This window comes from Somniosus microcephalus, chromosome 32, assembly GCF_052327205.1.
Source record: "Somniosus microcephalus isolate GS21.2 chromosome 32, FLI_Smic_1.0, whole genome shotgun sequence".
In the NCBI taxonomy this organism is placed as follows: domain Eukaryota; kingdom Metazoa; phylum Chordata; class Chondrichthyes; order Squaliformes; family Somniosidae; genus Somniosus; species Somniosus microcephalus.
The window spans coordinates 10290140-10314643 of NC_141018.1; the positions used below are offsets into that span (position 1 = coordinate 10290140).

A 24504-nucleotide genomic window follows, 5' to 3' on the forward strand; every position below is an offset into this window, starting at 1 on the left:
AAACTAATTGCAGCACTTCTGTCTCTAATGTTAAAACACTGTGTAAGCCACCTAGCCTGAGAATCACTTGTTTCTGAAATTGCAAATGGAGATACGCCTCTCCCAGAAGGTTTATTATAACCTACAACAGAACAATAAAAACATTAAGCATGACATTGATCAAATTAAAGTCATCACTTGGTGGGATGACCTTTGGAGTTGGGGACTGAATATACAGATCCATCCTTGGATTAGATTAATTTCACATGTATTAGTAGTAGTGCAGTTTGTTGTAATGTGCTTTTTGATTTTCATGGCCTGTAATAAATGTCGTAAGCAGAGGATGAAAAGGTTGGCCAAGGCAGTAAAGCAGGGACTGGGTGAGAATGTCCCCAGTGCCTCTTTGACCTCAACAAAGGACACGTCTGAGTGGTACCGGGAGTAGTATATACCGGGGTAAGGTGCATATAAAAGGGGAGATATAAAGGGGTCCTCAATATTTGACCAGTATAAAACTATCTGAAAGGTACCATTTAGTCTTGTTAGCTGGAAAACAAACGGAAAGCACCATGGTATATTTGGCTATATTAACCCTTTTAGACTAACATAAGTAGAAATTAGCTGCCATTCTGAAATGTTGCTTGTAATTACAACCTGGTAACTATTTAGAAAGAGCTTGTTCTTGGAAGAGATAAGGATACAAAGGCACAATTAAGAAATAGCAAGTAAGACCTTGAAGAAGTATTCAGCCAGCTGCACAATACAATGTGGCTTTGTCCAGCTAGCCATGTCTCTGCTGGAAAATACTTTCCCACACCGATAACAAAAGTAAGAGATAGCTCATAATACTGCTGTTTGGATTTTGGGATAATTTTGGAATGACAACATGGACTCAGGCACTATATATTTGGTTACTTTTGGGAAATTAAAAGATCCTCTAAAATAATGATAATAAAATGTGTTAATAACTTGGATCAAGTGAGAACATTTGATCTATGTTTTCTATCTTAAATATTGTACTGGACAGTAAAGTTTCTCCAGGACTCATGAATGAGATATGAATGGTAATTAAAGGAAAGTGATTGAGGGTGTAAGATTGAAACAGGAGAATTACACCACCAATTGAGAATTTTCAAAACTTTCTAGTGAAAGTCAGGAAAGTGTAGTTAAGAATAGTAAATTGATAGTCTGGCCACTACCCAAGACATCGGGACCATGCAGATGAAGATGAGCAAAGATCTCCAGATGACTACAATCTTTTGATAAGACACCTGAAAGCCCGAGAAAGGCTTGTATTGGATGGCATGATATGGAGATACCGGTAGCAGTGTGCAAATGTGATTTGGTACATATGAGGCAATTATCATCCAGGAATGTATGGTGAATTTGCACTGAAGAACGGATCTCAGACATGCTCAGTTACTTGACAACAGCAAAACATGGTTAATGTGGCTCAGGAAAGCGAGACAACTTTTAAAGCATTGACACATACTCCATCGAGAAACTATCTAATTAATGAAACAATCAGAATAGAGTTAAACACACTGGTACCTGTTAGAGGGATTGAAATTGAAGTTGAAGTGGAGAGTTACATGGAATCTGAATTGGGACAATTGAGGGCCAAGGAGAAATCATGTTTAGTAAGAATTATCCACAAGATGGATACGAGTAAAAGAGATCTGGAGAATCTTTTAAATCCATGAGCTACACAATTATGTGGCACAATTCGGATAATCGGATATGACATTCCCCTGTTGTTTGTGGGTTTCAGTGAGCTCATGATGTGACTGAACTCCTCCCTAAAGCATTTTTATGTTTTGGAGCAAGACAACTCGAGAATAGATATTGAAATTGACAGCATAGGGGACAACTCACATTGGTGGGATATTGGGCTTAAGACATCAGCACACCCTTAGGTTCATATTATTTCACATGCTCTGGTAGTTATCCAACTTGTAATAATAGTGTATTTGATATATGTAACGTGTGTAGTAAGACTTTGATACATAAGCCAATTGGGTACTCATGCCCATGACTGACAAGCACTAACAAATTAATTGAGCACACCGAAAGAGAAGATCCGAAGCAATGTAGAGGAGACCCCAGGCGGGGTAACATCAGGAAAGATAGAAGAAACAGAGGAGATCCCAGGCGGGGCAGAATTGGAACACCGGAACAGTGAATTGAATTTGAGTAAGGGGTCAGAGGTTGCTCCTTCTCCTCAAAGGAATGGACTGTAAGGAAGGGAGAAATCTTCAAGACTCCCTACTAACTAACGCCCAAGTTGAGAGAGCAATAAGAGCTAGCTAGATTAGTCAAGAGCCGATTGTGAGAAGTCAATAAGGATATTTCCTTCTCAAAGAAGGGAATTGTAACAAATAGCTGTTAGATTCAAAGATGGGTTTTAATTCTTAGAACAGGGACTGACAACAGGCAAGCGGAAAAACATAGCATAAAAGCATCAAAAGACAAATAGAAATGATAAGGGAATGGTAAAATGTAAGGAAACAGGGAGGATAGCACCTGTTAGATAACAAGGAGCCACGAAGCCATAAAATGCCCTTGAAGAATCTTGACAAAACATTCCTCAGAAAGATAAGAGGGAGGCCTTGTGTGAGGGTGCTGGTTAGTTCCCTCAGTAACCCCTAGATGGCATCGTCACTTGTTTTTTTTCCTTTGCTAATTGTTACTAGTTTCTCCTGTGTTTCTTACTTTACTGCCTCTTATCAGGTTTATTGGTTTCACCTGTTTTTGCTTGTATTTAAGTTCTGTGGTTTCTTCCCTCTGTGCTCAGTCTTGACAAGCCATTTGCCTAGTGGCAGCTTGTCTTGAGCTCCTATGTTTGTAACTGTTTACCTGTGTGATTCTAGTAAAGTACTTTTATTTAAGACTGCATACCTGCTTCTCGCCTCATCTGTCTGCACTTGGGTCCAGAACCAGCCTCACCCTGACAGCAAGACTGAGCCAGTATGGACCCAGCAGTGATGGAGGAATTTTGTTCTATTCTCTCCCATCAAGGTGCTTTTCTCGGCCGCCTTGAGCAACTTCTCCAAAGCATTTCGGACAAGGTAAATATGTGGACTCAGACCATTCAACACCCAGCCGCTGTGGCTTCTGCTCAGGATGTTCCTCCTCAGTCAGTTCCTTTGGGTACTACCCCACCGGTCGCTGACCTCCAGACTCACCGAGAGCCTCAGCTACCCGTGCCAGAGCGCTATGACGGTCATCCGGGCAAGTGTCGCGGCTTCTTGACCCAGTGCTTCCTAGTTTTTGAACTCCAACCCTCCATGTTCCTATCACCCCGCTCTAAGGTAGTGTTCATCATATCACTTCTCTCAGGAAAAGCTCTCGCCTGGGCTACCGCTATCTGGGAGCAGCAATCTTTTGTCTGCTCGGACATTCTCCTTCTCGCCGAAGAGATGAGCAAAATCTTTGACCATCCTGTGAGTGGACGGGAGGCAGCTAAGAGACTTTTGAATCTCCGCCAGGGCAACTGCAGCATAGCCAACTTCGCCTTTCCGAATCTATCAAAGATGAACTGTCATCCAGAGAGGTTCCGGAGGACCTTGACACACTCATCTCCCTTGCCATCAGGGTGGATAACCACCTCCGGGAGCATGGTAGAGAGAGGAGATTCACTACTTCCACAGAGGTGAGATCTTCCGGTGTTTCGAATCTGACCAAGAGTTTCCAAGTACCCCCGAGTCCACCTGTTGGCACCGAAGAGAAACCCTGTGGCCTACTGGCTCCTCCTTCCTCGGTCGATGAAGATACATCCCACGTTCCACATCTCTCACCTCAAGCCGGTACTTACCAGTCCCTTGGTTCCTGCTTCCAGACCTCCCCCCCCCGCCCCGCATGATTGACGGTCAGCAAGCCTACACTGTCCGTCGCCTCCTTGATAGTTGCCGGGTTAGGAGGAGCATTCAATACCTGGTCGACTGGGAGGGTTATGGTCCTGAAGAGCGTTCCTGGGTTCCAGCCCGGGACATTTTGGATCCTGAACTCATCAGGGATTTTCGCCGTCGCCACCCTAATCGTCCAGGAGGAACGTCAGGAGCCGTTCCTAGGGGAGGGGGTCCTGTGAGGGTGCCGGTTAGTTCCCTCAGTAACCCCTAGATGGCACCTTCACTTGTTTTTTCCCTTTGCTAATTGTTACTAGTTTCTCCTGTGTTTATTACTTAACTGCCTTTTATCAGGTTTATTGGTTTCACCTGTTTTTGCTTGTATTTAAGTTCTGTGGTTTTAAGTCTTGATGAGCCATTTGCCTAGTGGTAGCTTGTCTTGAGCTCCTATGTTTGTAACTGTTTACCTGTGTGATTCTAGTAAAGTACTTTTATTTAAGACTGCATACCTGCTTCTCGCCTCATCTGTCTGCACTTGGGTCCAGAACCAGCCTCGCCCTGACAACCTTGTACAATAGGATGGGGATCAAATTGTGTGTATTTCTGTTGATTAAATGTGCTTGCCACCAGGCGGCTGCTGCCCCGCGGGTAAGACGCCTTGCAGGTCGCCGCAGACCGTTTTTACATCTTAAAGGGGCAAGTTATATTTAGCTGCAAGATCGTTTTGTACCTTTTCTACTTTTTATACTTATTCTACCTTTTTTACTTTTTAATTTTTACCTGAATGTATTTTTCAAAGCCAAAGCCATAAGCTGAGGGGAGCTCCTCCCCCTTTTTAAGATGCACTAATTAATTTAAGATCATGAAATCAACTAACCTGTTAAAACCGGGCTTTTACTGTGGCCATGGTAAAATCCTGGTTGGTGTAAATTTGTGCAGAGCCACTGATCCGGACAGTGGCGAAACACAGCAATGATTGATTATATTTTTATCTGACTTTTTATTTTTATGATTCAGTTTTTGAAAGAATCAAAGGGGGGAGTGTTAGGGGAAATATATATATATTTTAATAACATAGATTTTAATATGATTAAACTAATGACTGTAGTAATCTGATTGTGCTTAAACAGCCACAGAAACAATCAACCACGTGCTGCTAGAACTGTAGAACATAGAAATGGGGTGATGCACCAAAGATCCAATCACAGAGTTGTAACCTCACATCGGCCGATTTAGCTGAACTAACCATAGCTCTGCGTGCATGCTGCTGAGCCAATGGTAGTAAAGGGGCAGATGCATTTGCTGTAATCTGATGCTGTATAAGAACCAGCCATTTTGAACATGTTTTTCAGTAGAACAAAGGACAGTCAAACGTGTAAGTCAGTGCTGCAATAAATCGACTATTTAAAACTACCACCAGACTCAAAATCTTTTATTTTAGTGCGCTGACCTCAGATTAGTGTGGTCCACTGAAATTAAGAGATCTAACAGGCGCCATGCGACCGGCACGATAGGTCGGGGAACGCCCATGGAGACGTCGCAAAGGAGCGTGGCGCCTGTGTCCTGGAAAGTGACGTCAGTCGCTTGGAAGCGAGAGGGAACGGTTCTGTATGATTGGACCTCAGTGTCCGAGGCCTGATCTGCAGCCATGAGGGCGCAGTCGATCCCCAGGTGCACCGCGTGGACCGTCGCATGGGAGAGGCAATCCGCCACCAGGTTGCCCTTAACAGACACATGTTGAATGTCCGTGGTAAATTCGGAAATAAACGTCAAGTGTCATTGTTGACGAGCGGACCACGGTTCGGTGGTCTTGGCCATGGCGAACGTAAGAGGTTTGTGGTCGACAAAAGCTGTGAAGGGACGTCCTTCCATTAAGAACTGGAAATGGCGAATGGCGAGGAAAAGCTCCAGATCGAAGGTGCTGTATTTTTTTTCATTTTTCCGTAGTTGACGGCTGAAATACGCCAGCGGTTGCCACGTGCCATTGACCCACTGCTCTTGCACTGCACCGATGGCGTAGTCTGACGCGTCCGTGGTAAGGGCGATGGTGGCACCTGGAAGTGGGTGTGCCAGCATGGTTGCGTTGGCCAAGGCGTTCTTGGTGTTGACGAACGCCTGGTCCATCTCGGCTGTCCAGCTGATTGGATCCTTACCGGACTTGCCCTTGAGGGCCCCGTACAAGGGTTGCATAAGCTGAGCTGCCTTAGGGACAAAACAATGGTAGAAGTTGACCATCCCCAGGAACTCTTGCAAGGCCTTGATGGTTGGCGGGCGTGGGAAAGAGGTAGCCACTTCCACCTTCGTCATTAAGGGGACGGCGCCGTCCGATGTTATGCGGTGGCCCAAGAAATTGATCTGCTGCAGGCCGAACTGGCACTTGGCCGGGTTGATGATTAAACCGTGCTGGCTGAGGTGCATAAAGAGGGAATGTAAATGGGAGATGTGCTCTTCCTTGCTAGCACTGGCGATAAGAATGTCATCAAGGTAGACGAAGATGAAGCGTAGGTCTCGGAGCCCGGAGTCATTAAACGCTGGAACGCATGTGCTGCGTTCTTCAAGCCAAACGGCATCCGCAGGAACTCAAAAAGGCCAAAAGGGGTGATGACTGCGGTTTTCGGGACATCTTGCGGGTGCACGGGAACCTGGTGATATCCCAGGACGAGATCGACTTTAGAAAAGATAGAATTTCCCGCCAAATGGGCCGAGAAGTCCTGAATATGCAGAATCAGGTACCGATCCGGAGTGGTGGCGTCGTTTAGGCGTCGGTAGTCATCGCATGGCCGCCAGCTGCCGCCCGGTTTCGGAACAATGTGGAGAAGCGAGGACCAGGGACTATTGGATCATCGAATGATCCCGAGCTGCTCCATCATGTCGAACTCCGCTTTCACAGCCGCGAGCTTGCCGGGTCCGAGCCTTCTAGCCCGTGCATAAACTGGGGGGCCAGTAGTGGTGTTATGATGTTCAACACCATGCTTCGTTGCCGAGGAGGAGAAAGTGGGCCTTGTCAGCTCCGGAAACTCTCCGAGGAGCCGAGTGAAGTCATCCAGAGGAGGAAAGGCGCAAGCAATAGAGTGCGACATGGAGGTACCGTGGTAGCACGGAATCGAGTGGAAGGTGGCCGCGTTGATCAGCTGGCGGTACCGGACATCGATGAGGAGGCTGCTGGCACACAGAAAATCCGCCCCTAGGATGGTCTGTGAGACTGTGGCCATGACGAATTCCCAAAAGAAGCGCTGACCGCCGAAACAGACTTCGACCCGCCGCTTTCGGAAAGTTCGAATTGCTGCGCCATTAGCCGCCACGAGGGAAAAACCGAGGTTCCCAGCCTGCATATCAAGCTTCGATGCAGGTAGAATGCTACACTGCGCCCCGGTGTCACAAAGAAAATGTCAGCCCGATAGGGAATCAGTGATATAATAAAGTTTCCCCGTAGATCCGACGGCATCGCAACCGCGGAGTGCCCGTTAGACCCGGTCCTCCTTCGCCAGGAATGCTGCAGGAGCTTTGTTTTTTTTTTGGGCGAAAAACTGCAGGGGGAGTGGCAGCATCATGCTTTCGCGCCAAAACGGGCGTGGTAGGAGCACCAGCCTGCTGTAGGAGGAGCTGGAACCGCGTCTATGGGGGATGGGCGCCTCGTGGCCGCGCAGCACTGCTGGGTTACCGTGAAAATCTTATCGGCTTTGGCAGCAAGCTCGGCGCAGTCTGTAATGTCGGATCTGGCTAGGGCAGCCTATACCTGCTCAGGCATTTGGCAGAGGAAGCATTCCGGTTCAGCACCCAAGAGCGTGAGCATTTGGCTCATGAGCTCGGACGGTTTGGAGTCTCCGAGGCCAGGCATCATGATGAGCCGGCGAGCGCGCTCTGACTTCGAGAGCCCAAAGACCTGAAGCAACCGCGCCTTAATCGCATCATACTTGCTGTCAGTAGGAGGACTACCGAGGAGGCTGATGATCCGTGAGGCAGTTGCGCTGTCGAGGGCGGAGACCATGTAATAATAATGGGTCTGATCCGCGATGATGTTCCTGATGGCGAACTGGGCTTCAGCCTGGATAAACCAAGCGTCTGGTTGTTGCTCCCAGAACTGTGGCAGTTTCAGCATGACGGCGTTCGTGTCCATGATGAATCTTCCACGAAAATTGTTCGTAAAAATCGGGGTCACCAATGTAGGAATGGAGGTTCCTATCAAAAAGACTGAGTTCGACTCAGGCAATTAAAACAATGAACTTTAATGGAACAAAACAGGTTTTAACTAGAAACTGCTGGAATACATCAAATACAGGTCTGCTCTCCTTGAAGGCTCCACGAGGACTGATCCTCTGGTCTGAAGGCTGACGTCATGACGTCATCACGTTCTTCCCGCCACTGGGGAATCACGTGACTAACGGCATGATGTCATCACGTTGAAACCGCGCTGTAAAGGTAACTAGACATTGTACAGTCAAACAGTGTAATTAAAAGTACAGGCACAGACAGTAACTACATTGCTGTTAAAGGAATTATGTACAACCGCTCTGAGTCCTTTGGTGGCTCCGCCACAACCTTATCTAATGAAAACAACTCAAATTTTTCAAGTCGTTCTTCAATTAATTCCTCATACCAGGCATCATCCTAATGAATCTGTGCTGTACCCTCTCTATTCCCTTAACATCCTTCCTACAGTGTGGAGGCCAAACCTGCACACAGTCCTCCAACTGTGTTCTTACTAAGGTTTTTATATAGATTATGAGGGACTCCTCATCCTCAGTAATTTCAATCTCCATCTCATTTTACTTTGCTCTTTCACCTCTCATTTCACTGCTCTGCCTAAACCTCTTCCCCCATTTCAACTCCCCTACGTATATTAATGGCCACCTGCTTGACTCGCCATCTCACGTGGTCTCGATTACAGACAAGGCCAGCTCCAACTATTTCTTTCTATCTCTCACCAAACACATTTCCCTACCCATTTCCAACCCCACTTTTGTCTGCCAAACACCCCGGGAAATTTTTTTCCCCCCAAGTCACTGACAACGGCCCTCTGAAGCTGCCAGCTGTCTAACCCTTGGCCTCCCATTTGCCACCATACCTCTGCAACTGTTGATCTGTGCAACCATTCACTCACCTTCACCTTTGATGTCCTTGTCCCCAGTATGACCCTTGCTCCCCCAATCCTGCTATGCCACCCATCTTCACTCCTTCAAATCCAAGTGGTGCAGACTTGAGCATATCTGGCACACAGCTGATTGAGCCATCCATTACCAGACTTGGCTAGACCATGTCAAGCACTATCAGGCCTCACTCTCCTCTGCAGAAAGCAGAGATATTCCAGGATCATCCATCCTAAAGGGCAAAGATACTTTGCTCCATTGCCAACCATCTCATAAAACTTTCCTTTCCCACCCTCACCTCCAACAAGTGCAAAGTGTTCATGGATTTCTTTGTCAGTAAGGTTGAGGCCAGCCATTCAGCGGCCTCTGCTGCTTGACCCCCTTCCCAATGCCCACCAAGACAAATCTCCTCCTAGGTTCCCCCAAAGTGATAATAATGGGAGACTTCAATTTTCACATAGATTGGGAGAAGCAGAACAACTCAAGGCCCAATGGCAGCGAACTTCTTTAGTGTATTCAAGACAGTTTTCTGGAACAATAGGTTCCTGAACCAACAAGAGAACAAGCCATCTTAGGTTTAATGAGTAATGAGCCTAAATTCGTTATTGATTTAATGATAAAGATGATCAGCTGCCTAAGAAGAAAGGAGCACCTAATTAACAGTGGCCATAATATGATTGAATTCAATATTAGGTCTAGAGGGAAAAGGGCAAGTCACAAACCAAGATTTTAAATTTAAGTATGGCTGACTTTGGAGAGATGAGACAGGAATTGACTGACAACAACAACAACAATAACGTGTATTTATATAGCGCCTTTAACGTAGGAAAACGTCCCAAGGTGCTGCACAGGAGTATTTTAATACAAGAAATTTGACACCAAGCCACATAAGGATAAATTAGGGCAGGTGACCAAAAGCTTGGTCAAAGAGGTAGGTTTTAAGGAGCGTTTTAAAGGAGGAAAGAGAGGTAGAAAGGTGGAGAGGTTCAGGCAAGGAATTCCAGAGCTTAGGGCCCAGGCGGCTGAAGGCATGGCCGCCAAAGGTTGAGCGATTATAATCAGGGATGCTCAAGAGGACAGAATTAGAGGAGCGCAGATATCTCGGGGAGTTGTGGCGCTAATGAAGATTACAGAGATAGTAAGGGGCAAGGCCCTGGAGGGATTTGAAAACAAGGATGAGAATTTTGAAATCGAGGCACTGCTTACCTGGGAGCCACTGTAGGTCAGCGAGCACAGGGGTGATGGGCGAACGGGACTTGGTGCGAGTTAGGACACGGCAGCAGTGTTTTGGATGACCTCAAGTTTACGTAGGGTGGAATTGTGGGAGGCCAGCCAAGAGTGCGTTGGAATAGTCAAGTCTAGAGGCAACAAAGGCATGGATGACCACCATGGACTGGGCAGAACTGTTAATAGATAAATCTACAGACAAACAGTGGGAGGTGTCCAAAAAATATTTGGTCGAATACAAGGCCTGTACATATCCCAAAGGGGCAAGAGCTCTATGTGTGTAATTAACTAACCTTGGTCAACAAGAGAAGTGAGAGATAGTATCAAATTAAAAGAAAGAGATAATATGAATGCAAAGAATAGTAGAGATCCCGCAGACTGGGAGAGATATAAAGAGCAGCAAAGGGATATGAAGAAAGTAGCAAGAGCTGCAAAAAGGGAATACGAGAAAAACCTCGTGAGGGATATTAAGGACAACACAAATGGATTTTACAAATATATTAAGAGAAAGAGGATGGTGGCTAAGTGTAAGATTTGGGTCACAGGTCTCACACAGATTACCCAAAGGGTTTTAAGAGTTTATAAGGCTTTTTATTAAAGAGCTACAGTTTAAAGCATAATCAGGATATTACATATGGTTTAAGCTAAGTATAATAGACATACAACCCATGACAGATGCGGGCGACCTATGGCCCTGGAACGGAACGAAAAAACCGGATGGATGGTGAGGCAGTACGGTGGTCTCGGATTGGGTGGATTCCTGCAGTCTGCTGCAGTGGTCACTTCTGTTGGGTCGTCTCTCAAGCTGTTGGAGGTGTTAGGCCGTCAGCCACCTCAGAGGCTAAACTTGACCAAGGAGTTAGGCCGTAGCCACCTCGGGGAAGCCTTCGCCCCTAACTGCCTGACTATTTCTTTCTCGGTCCATTATTTTTATACATTATTTTGGTGGGCTGGTGGATACCTGGTGTCAATTATTTTTACCCATCGCATTGTCCAATTACAAGGGAGAGGCTACCTATGACAGCCCCCTCATAGCCTCTTGATGTCATTTTCCTCCTTATCTCTGTTCTAAAGGTCTTGTTGCCCTCTTGTAGACAGCTTGCTTATCCTACAGCTCCTTGCTGCATCCCTTATCAGGCCCAGTTATGCCCACTCGAAGGCCTGTTTTTGTGATCTGACCTTGTAATTCAACTCTCTGTTCAGCTATTTTTCTGACATGACTGGAATCTTTCTGTGGCATCAACTTAGGCAAACCGTTGATCTAGGGAACCCATAACAGACTGTTATTTCTTTCAATCCAAGATTTCTTACATCTCCCCACCTTGAGAAGGAAATATTCTTATTCACTTCTCACAATCGGCTCTTGACTAATCTAGCTAGTTCTTATTGCTCTCTTAACTTGGGCGTTAGTTAATAGGGAGTCTCGAAAATGAAGATTTTCCCCTTTCTTACAGTCCACTCCTTTGAGGGGGAGGAGCAACCTCCGACCTCTCACATAGGTTCAATTCCCTGTTCCGGTGTTCCAGTTCTGCCCCGCCTGGGGTGTCCTCGGTTTCTTCGATCTTTCCTGATCTTCCCCCGCCTGGGGTCTCCATTACATTGCTTCGGATCTTCTCTTTCGGTGTGCTCAATTAATTTGTTGGTGCTGGTTAGTCATAGGCATGAGTACACAATTGGCTTATGTCTTACTACATGGGTTACTTATATCAAATACATTATCATTATAAGTTGGAGAACCACCAGAGCATGTGAAATAATACGAACCTAAGGGTGTGCTGATGTATTAAGCCCAATATCCCACCAGGTGAGTCGTCACCTATGCTGTAAATTTCAATATCTATTCTCGAATTGTCTTGCTCCAAAACATAAAAATGCTTTAGGGAGGAGTTCAGTCGAAGCCCTCAGGCAACAGAGGAATGTAGTATCCGAATTGTGCCACATAATTGTGCAGCTCATACTTAATTATCTCATTTACTGTCAGTTTCACTTGAGCATAGGTTCTGATATTGAGTAAAACATGTTGGTTGATGGGACAGGTCCTGTTAGACCCGTAAAGCATGGTAGTTGCGGTAGTAGTGACACAGGAGGCACCACCAAAACCACCTCATACTGGATTCATACTGGTTTTTCCCACACTCTTACCTACAAAACACAATTATTACAGTTACAAGTTAAATTCAGTCTTACAAATCATTTTAAGCGACATTACAGTTTAACATCTAATCAACATGTTACGGACTTAAAAGATTCTCCAGATCTCTCTTTTACTCATATCCATCTTGTGGATAATTCTTACTAAACATGATTTCTCCTTAGCCCTCAATTCTCCCAATCCAAATTCCATGTAACTCTCCACTTAAACTTCAATTTCAATTCCTCTAACAGGTACCAGTGTGTTTAACTCTATTCTGATTGTTTCATTAATTAGATAGTTTTTCGATGGAGTATGTGTCAATGCTTTAAAAGTTGTCTCACTCTCCTGAGCCACATTAACCATTTCATGTCTTGCTGTTGTCAAGTAACTGAGCATGTCTGAGGTCCATTCTTCAGTGCAGATTTACCATGCATTTCCGGATGGTAATTGCTTCATACGTAACAAATCACATTTGCACACTCATACTGGTATCTCAATGTCGTGCCGCACGTGCCATCCAATATAAGCCATTCTCAGGCTTTCAGGTGATCCTATCAAAAGATTGTAGTCATCTGGAGATCTTTGCTCATCTTCCTCTGCATGGTCCCGATGTCTCGGGTAGCTATCAAATTCAGTTTTCTTAAAAAGTTCATTATAGGCAGGGGCACAAATGTCTCCAAGAGAAAGTTATCAATTTACTATTCATAACTACACTTTCCTGACTTTCACTAGAAAGTATGAAAATTTTCCTGTTTCTATCTCACACCCTCAATCATGTCCTTTCTCCATTTTACACATCCCATTAATTACCATTCATATCTCATTCATGAGCCCTGGAGGAACTTTACTGTCCAGTACAATATTTAAGATAGAAAACATAGATCAAACATTCTCACTTGGTCCAAGTTATTAACACTTTTTATTTATCATTATTTTAGAGGATCTTTTATTTTCCCAAAAGTAACCCAATATATACTGCCTGAGTCCTTTTTGTCATTTCAAAATTATCCCAAAATCCAAACAGCAGTATTGTTGAACTGACAGGTTTTGTCAATGTTCAATTTCATTTCTAGCAATTTATCTTATCAATTCCATTTCAGAAACAAGTGATTCCCAGGCTAGGTGGTTTACAAGGTGTTTTAACATTAGAGACAGAAGTGCTGCAATTAGTTTACAAGGTAACTTCCATATAACAAAATAAAGCAGAGAATCCATTGTGGCTCTGCTTAAGAGCCCAAGGGGTTAATTTATCAAATCATAATTTTCCTTTTGTCACTGTGGGGAAATATTAACATAAAATTAAGAAACTTAAATTTAATAATGTCCAATATCTTTAAATTTCATTCAGTAATGCTAAAGTTGTTGCTTGGTGAACTTAAACAGCTGTCGGTGGAAAGGGTTAACATTGTCAGGCGCACGCAATTGCGTCACTTCACATAAATTTTAAAAAACTTTCCCGATCAAAAAGACAGTTGTGTTTTCACAATTTAATAGGTTAGTTAACCTTAAAAATTCCAATCTAATTCAGGCCAATACTGTACTAACGAAACACAGAACAGATAAAACGAAACAAAATAGCACATGCTTGCAGAAAACAGTAAATTACGTCATATTTTTTATTGTCCTTTCTTCAGATGCCTTTTCAAATGACTGTAAAAACACTGAATACAACTGGAGAAAAATTAGGTTTTCACATTTAAACAAATCAAATCAAACTGCTTTGGAAATTTCACCATAGCAACCGTGACTCTAAGGTTAAATCTTAGATGGAAATTTAATCTTTTATTAAACAAACTTTTTGTTTTTCTCAGCTTTTCTACACCAGCTTAACTTAAATTGTAGTTCAAAGTTTTTTTTCCAATTCTGGGTGCACAATCTTATTCGTACATTCTTAAAACTTCCAAAATCCAAGACAAGACAAAAGGGTTAAACGGCTTTTAACACAGAGAAGTGGGTGGAGCTAAAACACACATAACAGACACTTTGGCCTAGAAATTTGGTGGGCTGTGCCACCAGTTAGCGCCTAAAGAGGGCACTCAGTGGCTTTAGCGCCACTGGCCACGCCTCCCGCGATATTTAGCTGGGGCGCTAATGGCGGCGTTAGCCTGTTGCGCTGCGCCGCCACTGATGACATCATCGGTGTGCGCAGTGCCCCACCACCGCCCCAATTGCAATATTTGGCAGCGACCGCCTCTGTAGCGCCGTTCGCAAATGGCGCCCGGTTCACGGGGCCTACCTGTGGCGGCAGTGGCGCAAATTAAGGTGGAGGTGCGGGGCGGCCGTTTTTTTCGGCGGCCGCCTGCCAGCACCTCCGTCCCTGGCCCCCTGATCACCCCCCGCAGCTTTGCCAGCTGTTTTCTGAGAGCCCGGCACTTCTCCTCGGTGCCGGGCTCTTTTGCCGGCACCCGTGATCTCCGATCGCACTGGTGCAGGCCCCTCCCCCTTAAGAATGGGAGGAAGGCCTGCAGTACCGCAGCGCGCCATGCCGCAGCGTGTGGCGCTGCGGCACGTAGCGCTGCGATATTCAGTTTCAGCGCCCTAAGAGGGACGCGGAGCGCGTCGAGCCTCGCCCCATGTCCTTCTTGGGGCGCTCAAGCTGAATTTCCAGTGGTCGCAACTGCTCCGAACGCTGCACTAAATCCGGCGCCCAGGCGAGCTTGGCGCCCCGTTTGCGGCTCCACCCAATTTCTCCCCCTTTTTGTTTTAAAGACAGACTTTCAGAGAAAAGGAATACTGTAACTTCTTAAACATTCATAGTCAGGAAAACTTTCACACTTTAATACACACTTTTACACAAACTGAAATTCCAGCATTTTTTAAGGTTCCTTTCACTCAGCAAATCTTGAGTTTTATTTGTCTTGGCACAGACGTTAATAACATCCATGTTGGTAAAACTTTAAGGGCTAGATTTTCAGTATAGGCAGTTTTGGGGCGCTAACCTTAGCGCCCGCCCGAAGTTAGCGCCCGCCCCAAAGTAGCGCCCCGTTGCCGGAAATTCAGTGGCTTCGCCCTAAGAGGTTGGTGGAGCGCTAAAAGAGGCGTTCCACTACTATCTTTAGGCTCGAAGCCGGCGGTCCAGAGGGATAGCGCCCAGGCGGGGCGCAGCGCGGGTGCGGTCATTTTTGGACTGACAGCAGACCCCGTGGCGCCGACCAGCTCTTAAAGGGGAAGGGACGAATTGGTCTGCTGCCACGCCCTGCACACTGCAGCCTTGCAAAGAGGCCTCAACACTGCTGCTCAGCCCCAGGGAGTCATGGCAATGCCAGAGAAGGCCCGTCAGCGTGCCCTGCGCTTCTCAGAGGGTGATCTGGACATAATGGTCACAGCTCTGGAGGTGAGGCGCAAGATCTTGTTCCCAGAGAGTGGGAGGAATCCAACCCACCACGACTACACCAAAGCCTGGAAGCAGATCGCCCAGAGGGTGACGTTCACCGGCGATGCCCCCAGGACCCACAAACAATGTCGTAAAAAATACAACGACCTGACCAGGATTGTCAGGGTGAGTACCCTTTCCAGTCTCCTCCTCATTCTTGCATGTACACCTGACATGATGGGCAAAGGGAGCTGAAAGTCCTATTGGCCAGCCCTCAGCCAGCAGCATTGGGACAGTCATGAGCATCAATTGGCCATTCGGCACTCTACACTCTACTCTGGCCAAGCTATTCCACCATGGGAGGCTGTGCACACTACATCAGGGCTTCACTCTGTCCAAGCTATTCCACCATGGGAGGCAGTGCACACTACATCAGGGCTTCACTCTGGCCAAGCTATTCCACCATGGGAGGCAGTGCACACTACATCAGGGCTACACTGCGCACTTACAGCCCGTCCTTTCTCTTGCAGGCTAAAGTAGCCTTTAATCGCCAGGCCCGTGCCAGGGGTGGCCGCGCCAAGCTGCAGAAGCTCACTCGGCTGGAGGAGCGCGTGTGTGTGCTCATGGGAGCCCGTGTGCTCGTCCCCACAGCGTGCGGAGTAGCCAACCCGCCACTGCCCGGCAATGGTAAGGACCTCGCCTTTTGGCCCTCTCGCGTCGCACTGGCCCATCCGAGCTACCTCCTTTGCCACTGTCCCACCAATGCGCTGAATGCCACCAGTCCTAACTCCCTCGCTGACGCCGTCTCCTCACTCTGAAGCTACTCTTGTGCATTCCTGCTTTCAGCTGGTGACGACCAGGACCCTGAAGCTGCCAGTGACAGCACCTCCGAGCAGGAGGAGGAGGAGGAGCAAGCCGGACCATCGGGGGAACAGTCACGTCCCGCAGGAGAGGAGGAAATGCTTGACACCTCCTCACTGGACGAGTGCCTGGAGGAACTGTCGCAGGGCAATGCAGCTTCTGGGACCAGTGGCGTCCAGCCACCCAGGAGCCGTGCGCGTGGCCCGCGGCCTTCCCCCCAAAGGGGGCAAGGATCAGAGGGGAGTGCTGCTGATCGGCACACTCGCCGCCACCAACGTGGCAAGGGTCCCCTAGTTCGGCCCCCTCCTCCCCAGCGGGAGAGTCGCGACTCCAGTCCGGACACCTTCACCTCGGAGGAGGTGCGGAAGCTGGATAAGTTGGCCGAGGATTCAGACCGGCGCCACACGGAGCTCATGAGCGTGGTGGGGTGCCTGCCTGAGGCCATCGAGTCGCTGGCGACCAGTGTGCGTGAGTTCGGGGCAGCAACTGCCGCGAGTGGCCGCATGCTGACTGATGCCGTCAAGACCCTGGCGGATGTGATGCGGGCGCACACCAGGACAACAGGGGCACTCACTGCTGCCACACGCGCTGTCTCAGGCAGGCATCGCCAGGGCAGCCGCCGCGCTGGACCATCCCAGCAAGCCGCCCCTCGGCTGATTGTTGCGGATCCTGCAGTGCGGGCCCGGCCGAGTGCCACCGCGCCACAGCACCAGCCAGCGCATCCCAGACGCCAGCTGGCCCACATTGCGCCATCCGTCGCCGCCATTCCCCCACTGGGGCGTCAAGGGCAAGCGGCTGCAGCTGATGGTGGCCAGGCTCAGGTGCGCCACTCAGCAGACGGCCCCTCGAGGCCCAAACGCCGTGTAGGCCGCCCCCCAGCGGCATCTGGCGGAAGGGCATCTGAGCCTCAGGCGCCTTCCCCCAGCCTCGCAGCAGCCACTGGGCAGAGCTTGCGAAGGAGCAGCAGGCCGGGCAGGGGAGGCAAAAGGCTGGGCAAGGTCTCGCCCTCGCGGGCCACTCAGTAGAGGGTGTGGACAGCTTTCCTTTTATATGGCGGTGGCCATCTTTATTTTGCCCATGGTTGTGTTGTTGGAGGGCTTATTTTTTGCGTTAGGCCGACGTTGAGGCCCGGTTTGAAGAAATGTGGAGTGACTCCTCCCCAGTTTGTGGGAGTGAGTCGTTTGTTGGGCTTTTTGTGGGGCCCATTTATTGTTTTTGGGGATTCATGTGGGAAGGGCTTTTCATTTTTGTGTAATAAATAATTATCTTTATTCATGCAGTCTCCATGGTTGTTCTTCTTAGTGTTTGTTGGCTTCGCCGGCTGAGGGCTTGCGGAGCGGCTGCATTCATCTTCCCTCATGGCCCCTGGCCATTCCCTGACAGGGGGCTTAGAAGTACCGTGTAATAAGGTGGCGTCGTGCGGCCCTTGGCCCTGGTCGCTCCCTCCTGGGAACGTACTCCTGCTCCTCCTCCTCCTCCTCCTCATGCTCCTCCTGCTCCTCCTCCTGAGGTGCTGGTCCAACGTCAGGTGGCAGTGCCTGAGTCCTGCAGATAGCCAGGTTGTGTAGCATGCAGCAAACCACCACAAATTGGGAGACCCGGTCCGGTGAATACTGGAGAGCTCCTCCGGAGCGATCAAGGCAGCGGAACCACTGCTTGAGGACCCCAATAGTTTGCTCGATGATGTTGCAGGTGGTTTGATGGCTCTCGTTGTAGGCCTCTTCAGCAGCGGTCCTGGGCGCGCGGAGCGGGGTCATGAGCCAGGTGCACAAAGGATAGCCTTTGTCCCCGAGTAGCCATCCTCTTGGGGGAGGCTGTGCCTGGAACATGTCATGCACAGTACTCTGCCGCAGGATAAAGGCATCGTGGCTGCTGCCTGGGAAGCTGGCATTGACTGCCATGATGCGCTGCTTGTGGTCACACACCAGCTGCACATTCAGAGAATGGTAGCCCTTCCTGTTGCGATACTGCTCGCCATGCTCCAGAGGGGCCCGCAAAGCCACATGCGTACAGTCAATGGCGCCCTGCACCAAGGGGAATTCCCCGAGTCTGGAAAATCCCAATGCGCGCTGATGCTGGCTCTCCAGGGCCATGGGGAAGGAGATGAATTGGCTTCTCCTTCTGAACAGTGCTTCGGTCACCTGGCGGATGCAGCGATGTGCGCCGTACTGGGAGATGTTTGCTATGTCCCCAGCAGCGTATTGGAAGGAGCCGGTGGCATAGAAGTTCAATGCCACCGTCACCTTCACTTCCACCGACAGAGACGTCCTGCACCTGAGCTTTGGCCGCAGATCTCGGCGAAGCAGGTGGCAGATCTCTGCAATCACCTCCTTTCGGAATCGGAGCCTTTTAACACATCGCGCGGCACTCATGTTTAGGTAGGAGCGCTGCTGGCGGTATAGCCTGACTGGGTAAGGCCTACGTGGCCGACGCCTGTAGCCCCCTCTGCCTCTAGCCAGGGCTGCCCCTCTCACAATGCGTCTGCGAGCCCTACGGACATGGAGCTGCAGCTCCGCGTTGTCACCCCATGCAACCCCCATCAAATCCTGGCAAACACTCAAATTTCCAAAAGGCCACTTGCAGCGCTCTGGCCTGAGTCCAAAAATACCTGGGGCTAGATTTTCAGTTGCTTGCGCCAGCAGTTAGCGCCTTAAGAGAAGTGATTTCCGGGCGCTATGCGTGTAGCGCCCGGGCGCAGCGCAGTTTGCGCCCCGCCCCAAATTAAGTTGCCCGTTAGCGCCGGCGCAAAGTTTAGCGCCCGCCCGGATGCGCGCGCAGAAAATGACGTCACATCCTCGTGCAACGCCCTTTGGCCGCCCCGATTGCAAACTTCAGTCGGACCGCCCCATTGTGCGGCGGGCGGCCGGAGCGTTTGGAAAAAGGAACGCAACACAACCAGCGCGGGCCCCGGGGGGCGCTAATTAAAGGGAACGTCCTCTCCAGTATAAAGGCCATCCTTTTTTCAGAAAACAGTCTTGTGCAACGCATTTCTGGAGACACAACAAGGAGGATAGCTAACTGGTTTCAAGCAGCAAGAGCCAGGTATTTTTGGACTCAGGCAACAGCGCTGCAAGTGGCCATTTGGAAATTAGAGTGTTTGCCAGGATTTGATGGGGGTTGCATGGGGTGCCAACGCGGAGCTGCAGCTCCATGTCCGTAGGGCTCGCAGACGCATTGTGAGAGGGGCAGCCCTGGCTAGAGGCAGAGGGGGCTACAGGCGTCGGCCACGTAGTCCTTACCCAGTCAGGCTATACCGCCAGCAGCGCTCCTACCTAAACATGAGTGCCGCGCGATGTGTTAAAAGGCTCCGATTCCGAAAGGGGGTGATTGCAGAGATCTGCCACCTGCTTCGCCGAGATCTGCGGCCAAAGCTCAGGTGCAGGACGTCTCTGTCGGTGGAAGTGAAGGTGATGGTGGCATTGAACTTCTATGCCACCGGCTCCTTCCAATACGCTGCTGGGGACATAGCAAACATCTCCCAGTACGGCGCGCATCGCTGCATCCGCCAGGTGACCGAAGCACTGTTCAGAAGGAGAAGCCAATTCATCTCCTTCCCCATGGCCCTGGAGAGCCAGCATCAGCGCGCATTGGGATTTTCCAGACTCGGGGAATTCCCCTTGGTGCAGGGCGCCATTGACTGTACGCATGTGGCTTTGCGGGCCCCTCTGGAGCATGGCGAGCAGTATCGCAACAGGAAGGGCTACCATTCTCTGAATGTGCAGCTGGTCTGTGACCACAAGCAGCGCATCATGGCAGTCAATGCCAGCTTCCCAGGCAGCAGCCACGATGCCTTTATCCTGCGGCAGAGTACTGTGCATGACATGTTCCAGGCACAGCCTCCCCCAAGAGGATGGCTACTCGGGGACAAAGGCTATCCTTTGTGCACCTGGCTCATGACCCCGCTCCGCGCGCCCAGGACCGCTGCTGAAGAGGCCTACAACGAGAGCCATCAAACCACCCGCAACATCATCAAGCTAACTATTGGGGTCCTCAAGCAGCGGTTCCGCTGCCTTGATCGCTCCGGAGGAGCTCTCCAGTATTCGCCGGACCGGGTCTCCCAATTTGTGGTGGTTTGCTGCATGCTACACAACCTGGCTATCCGCAGGACTCAGGCACTGCCACCTGACGTTGGACCAGCACCTCAGGAGGAGGAGCAGGAGGAGCATGAGGAGGAGGAGGAGGAGGAGGAGGAGGAGCAGGAGTACGTTCCCAGGAGGGAGCGACCAGGGCCAAGGGCCGCACGACGCCACCTTATTACACGGTACTTCTAAGCCCCCTGTCAGGGAATGGCCAGGGGCCATGAGGGAAGATGAATGCAGCCGCTCCGCAAGCCCTCAGCCGGCGAAGCCAACAAACACTAAGAAGAACAACCATGGAGACTGCATGAATAAAGATAATTATTTATTAAACAAAAATGAAAAGCCCTTCCCACATGAATCCCCTAAAACAATAAACGGGCCCCACAAAAAGCCCAACAAACGACTCACTCCCACAAACTGGGGAGGAGCCACTCCACCTTTATTGAAACCGGGCCTCAACGTCGGCCTAACGCAAAAAAAAAGCCCTCCAAAAGCACAACCATGGGCAAAATAAAGATGGCCACCGCCATATTAAAGGAAAGCTGGCCACACCCTCTACTGAGTGGCCCGCGAGGGCGAGACCTTGGCCAGCATTTTGCCTCCCCTGCCCTGCCTGCTGCTCCTTCGCAAGCTCTGCCCAGTGGCTGCTGCGAGGCTGGGGGAAGGCGCCTGAGGCTCAGATGCCCTTCCGCCAGATGCCACTGGGGGGCAGCCTACACGGCGTTTGGGCCTCGAGGGGCCGTCTCCTGAGTGGCGCACCTGAGCCTGGCCACCATCAGCTGCAGCCGCTTGCCCTTGACGCCCCAGAGGGGGAATGGCGGCGACGGATGGCGCAATGTGGGCCAGCTGGCGTCTGGGATGCGCTGGCTGGTGCTGTGGCGCGGTGGCACTCGGCCGGGCCCGCACTGCAGGATCCGCAGCAATCAGCCGACGGCCGGCTTGCTGGGATGGTCCAGCGCGGCGCCTGCCCTGGCGATGCCTGCCTGAGACAGCACGTGTGGCAGCAGTGAGTGGCCCTGTGGTCCTGGTGTGCGCGCGCATCACATCCGCCAGGGTCTTGACGGCATCAGTTAGCATGCGGCCAGTCGCGGCAGTTGCTGCCCCGAACTCGCGCACACTGGTCGCCAGCGACTCGATGGCCTCAGGCATGCGCCCCACCACGCTCATGAGCTCCGTGTGGCGCCGGTCCGAGTCGTCGGCCATCTGATCGAGCTTCCGCACCTCCTCCGAAGTGAAGGTGTCCGGACTGGAGTCGCGACTCTCCCGCTGGGGAGGAGGGGGCCGAACTAGGGGACCCTTGCCGCGTTGGTGACGGCGAGTGTGCCGAGCAGCAGCACTCCCCTCTGATCCTTCCCCCCTTTGGGGGGAAGGCCGCGGGCCACGCGCACGGCTGCTGGGTGGCTGGACGCCACTGGTCCCAGAAGCTGCATTGCCCTGCGACAGTTCCTCCAGGCACTCGTCCAGTGAGGAGGTGTCGAGCATTTCCTCCTCTCCTGCGGGACGTGACTGTTCCCCCGAAGGTCCGGCTTGCTCCTCCTCCTCCTCCTGGTTGGAGGTGCTGTCACTGGCAGCCTCAGGGTCCTGGTCGTCACCAGCTGAAAGCAGGAATGCACAAGAGTAGCTTCAGAGTGAGGAGACGGCGTCAGCGAGGGAGTTAGGACTGGTGGGATTCAGCGCATTGGTGGGACAGTGGCAAAGGAGGTAGCTCGGATGGGCCAGTGCGACGCGAGAGGGCCAAAAGGCGAGGTCCTTACCATTGCCGGGCAGTGGAGGGTCGGATACACCGCACGCTGTGGGGACAATCACACGGGCTCCCATGAGCACACACACGCGCTCCTCCAGCCGAGTGAGCTTCTGCAGCTTGGCGCGGCCACCCCTGGCACGGGCCTGGCGATTAAACGCTACTTTAGCCTGCAAGAGAAAGGACGGGCTGTAAGTGCGCAGTGAAGCCCTGATGTAGTGTGCACTGCCTCCCATGGTGGAATAGCTTGGACAGAGTGAAGCCCTGATGTAGTGTGCACTGCCTCCCATGGTGGAATAGCTTGGACAGAGTGAAGCCCTGATGTAGTGTGCACTGCCTCCCATGGTGGAATAGCTTGGACAGAGTGAAGCCCTGATGTAGTGTGCACTGCCTCCCATGGTGGAATAGCTTGGACAGAGTGAAGCCCTGATGTACTGTCCACTGCCTCCCATGGTGGAATAGCTTGGCCAAAGTGTAGAGTGCCGAATGGCCATTTGATGCTCATGACTGTCCCAATGCTGCTGGCTGAGGGCTGGCCAAAAGGACTTTCAGGTCCCTTTGCCCATCATGTCAGGTGTACATGCAAGAATGAGGAGGAGACTGGAAAGGCTACTCACCCTCACAATCCTGGTCAGATCGTTGTATTTCTTACGGCATTGTGTGTGGGTCCTGGGGGCCTCGCCGGTGAACGTCACCCTCTGGGCGATCTGCTTCCAGGCTTTGGTGTAGTCGTGGTGGGTTGGATTCCTCCCACTCTCTGGAAACAAGATCTTGCGCCTCACCTCCAGAGCTGTGACCATTATGTCCAGATCACCCTCTGAGAAGCGCAGGGCACGCTGACGGGCCTTCTCTGGCGTTGCCATGACTCCCTGGGGCTGAGCAGTAGTGTTGAGGCCTCTTTGCAAGGCTGCAGTGTGCAGGGCGTGGCAGCAGACCAATTCGTCCCTTCCCCCTTTAAGAGCTGGTCGGCACCACGGGGTCTGCTGTCAGTGCAAAAATGACCGCACCCGTGCTGCGCCCCGCCTGGGCGCTATCCCTCTGGACCACCGGCTTAGCGCCTAAAGAGAGTAGTGGAACGCCTCTTTTAGCGCTCCACCAACCTCTTAGGGCGAAGCCACTGAATTCCCGGCAACGGGGCGCTACTTTGGGGCGGGCGCTAACTTCGGGCGGGCGCTAAGGTTAGCGCCCCAAAACTGCCTATACTGAAAATCTAGCCCCTGAGCTCTTGCTGCTTGAAACCAGTTAGCTATCCTTCTTGTTGTGTCTCCAGAAATGCGTTACACAAGAGTGTTTTCTGAAAAAAGGCTGGCCTTTATACTGGAGAGCACGCCCCCTTTAATTTGCGCCCCCCGGGGCCCGCGCTGGTTGTGTTGCGTTCCTTTTTCCAAACGCTCCGGCCGCCAGCCGCACAATGGGGCGGTCCGACTGAAGTTTGGAATCGGGGCGGCCAAAGGGCGTTGCACGAGGGTGTGACGTCATTTTCTGCGCGCGCATCCAGGCGGGCGCTAAACTTTGCGCCGGCGCTAACGGGCAACTTAATTTGGGGCGGGGCGCAAACTGCGCTGCGCACGGGCGCTACATGCATAGCGCCCGAAAATCACTTCTCTTAAGGCGCTAACTGCTGGCGCTAGCAACTGAAAATCTAGCCCTAAGTTTCTCTTTTTTTAAATCGGCGTCTCAGCAGCTTTTACTGGCTTTCCAAATCCCTGTTTTTCCCTTTCTTTGCTGAGTTTTCAGATTGGCTAGCCTGCAATTTAGATTTTTTTCCTTCTCTATCTCCCCCCTCTCTCTCCTACACTTTGTGCTTCACCTCCTTCAGGCTATCTATCAACTGTTCCTGGTGATATGCCAACGCCATTTTATTTCTGGTTTTACCTTTACCTCACTCTCTTTCCCGCCGCTCCCTTCTTTCAGAGAGAAAAATACTCAGTCTAAGCAACGATCACGTGCGTTTGACCAAGCCCCTCCGGTCCCCGCAACCAGAACCTTACAACTCCCAATTCTGTGATCCCACTTCTGACACCACTGTAAGATTTGGGTCACAGGTCACACACAGATTACCCAAAGGCCTAGAAATTCAGTTGGCGCCGCACCAGGGCTTTAGCGCCGGAAAGTTAGCGCCGGCGCTAAGTCCCCCTGCGCGCGCCAAAAATTCAGTAGCGTCGCGCCCAAACGGCTGCCGGCGCTACTGAAGGGTGTTTGCGCCTGAAAATGGGCGCTACCTGCCGCATTGCGGCG

General features: G+C 50.5%; 1 protein-coding gene across 1 annotated transcript; it reads right to left on the reverse strand.

Annotated features, from left to right (window-relative positions):
- Window positions 1–9427: 9427 nt before the first annotated feature.
- LOC147097264 (uncharacterized) lies at window positions 9428–23396 on the reverse strand. The gene is made up of 4 exons (XM_085971984.1): window positions 22884–23396; window positions 22280–22436; window positions 21509–22120; window positions 9428–9456 (listed from the first exon to the last, which is right to left on the reverse strand). The coding sequence occupies exons 1-4, from the start codon at window positions 23127–23129 to the stop codon at window positions 9428–9430; spliced, it is 1044 nt and encodes a 347-aa protein (XP_085828110.1). The 5' UTR covers window positions 23130–23396.
- Window positions 23397–24504: the final 1108 nt, after the last annotated feature.

Coding starts and splice junctions, on each gene's coding strand:
- LOC147097264 (XM_085971984.1), bottom strand. CDS start 23,129: ATGGCAACGCCAGAGAAGGCCCGTCAGCGTGCCCTGCGCTTCTCAGAG. Junction 22,437..22,883: donor ATCTGACCAGGATTGTGAGG/GTGAGTAGCCTT, acceptor TTTCTCTTGCAG/GCTAAAGTAGCGTTTAATCG. Junction 9,457..21,508: donor TGCCACACGTGCTGTCTCAG/GCAGGCATCGCC, acceptor TTGTTGGTTCAG/GAACCTATTGTTCCAGAAAA.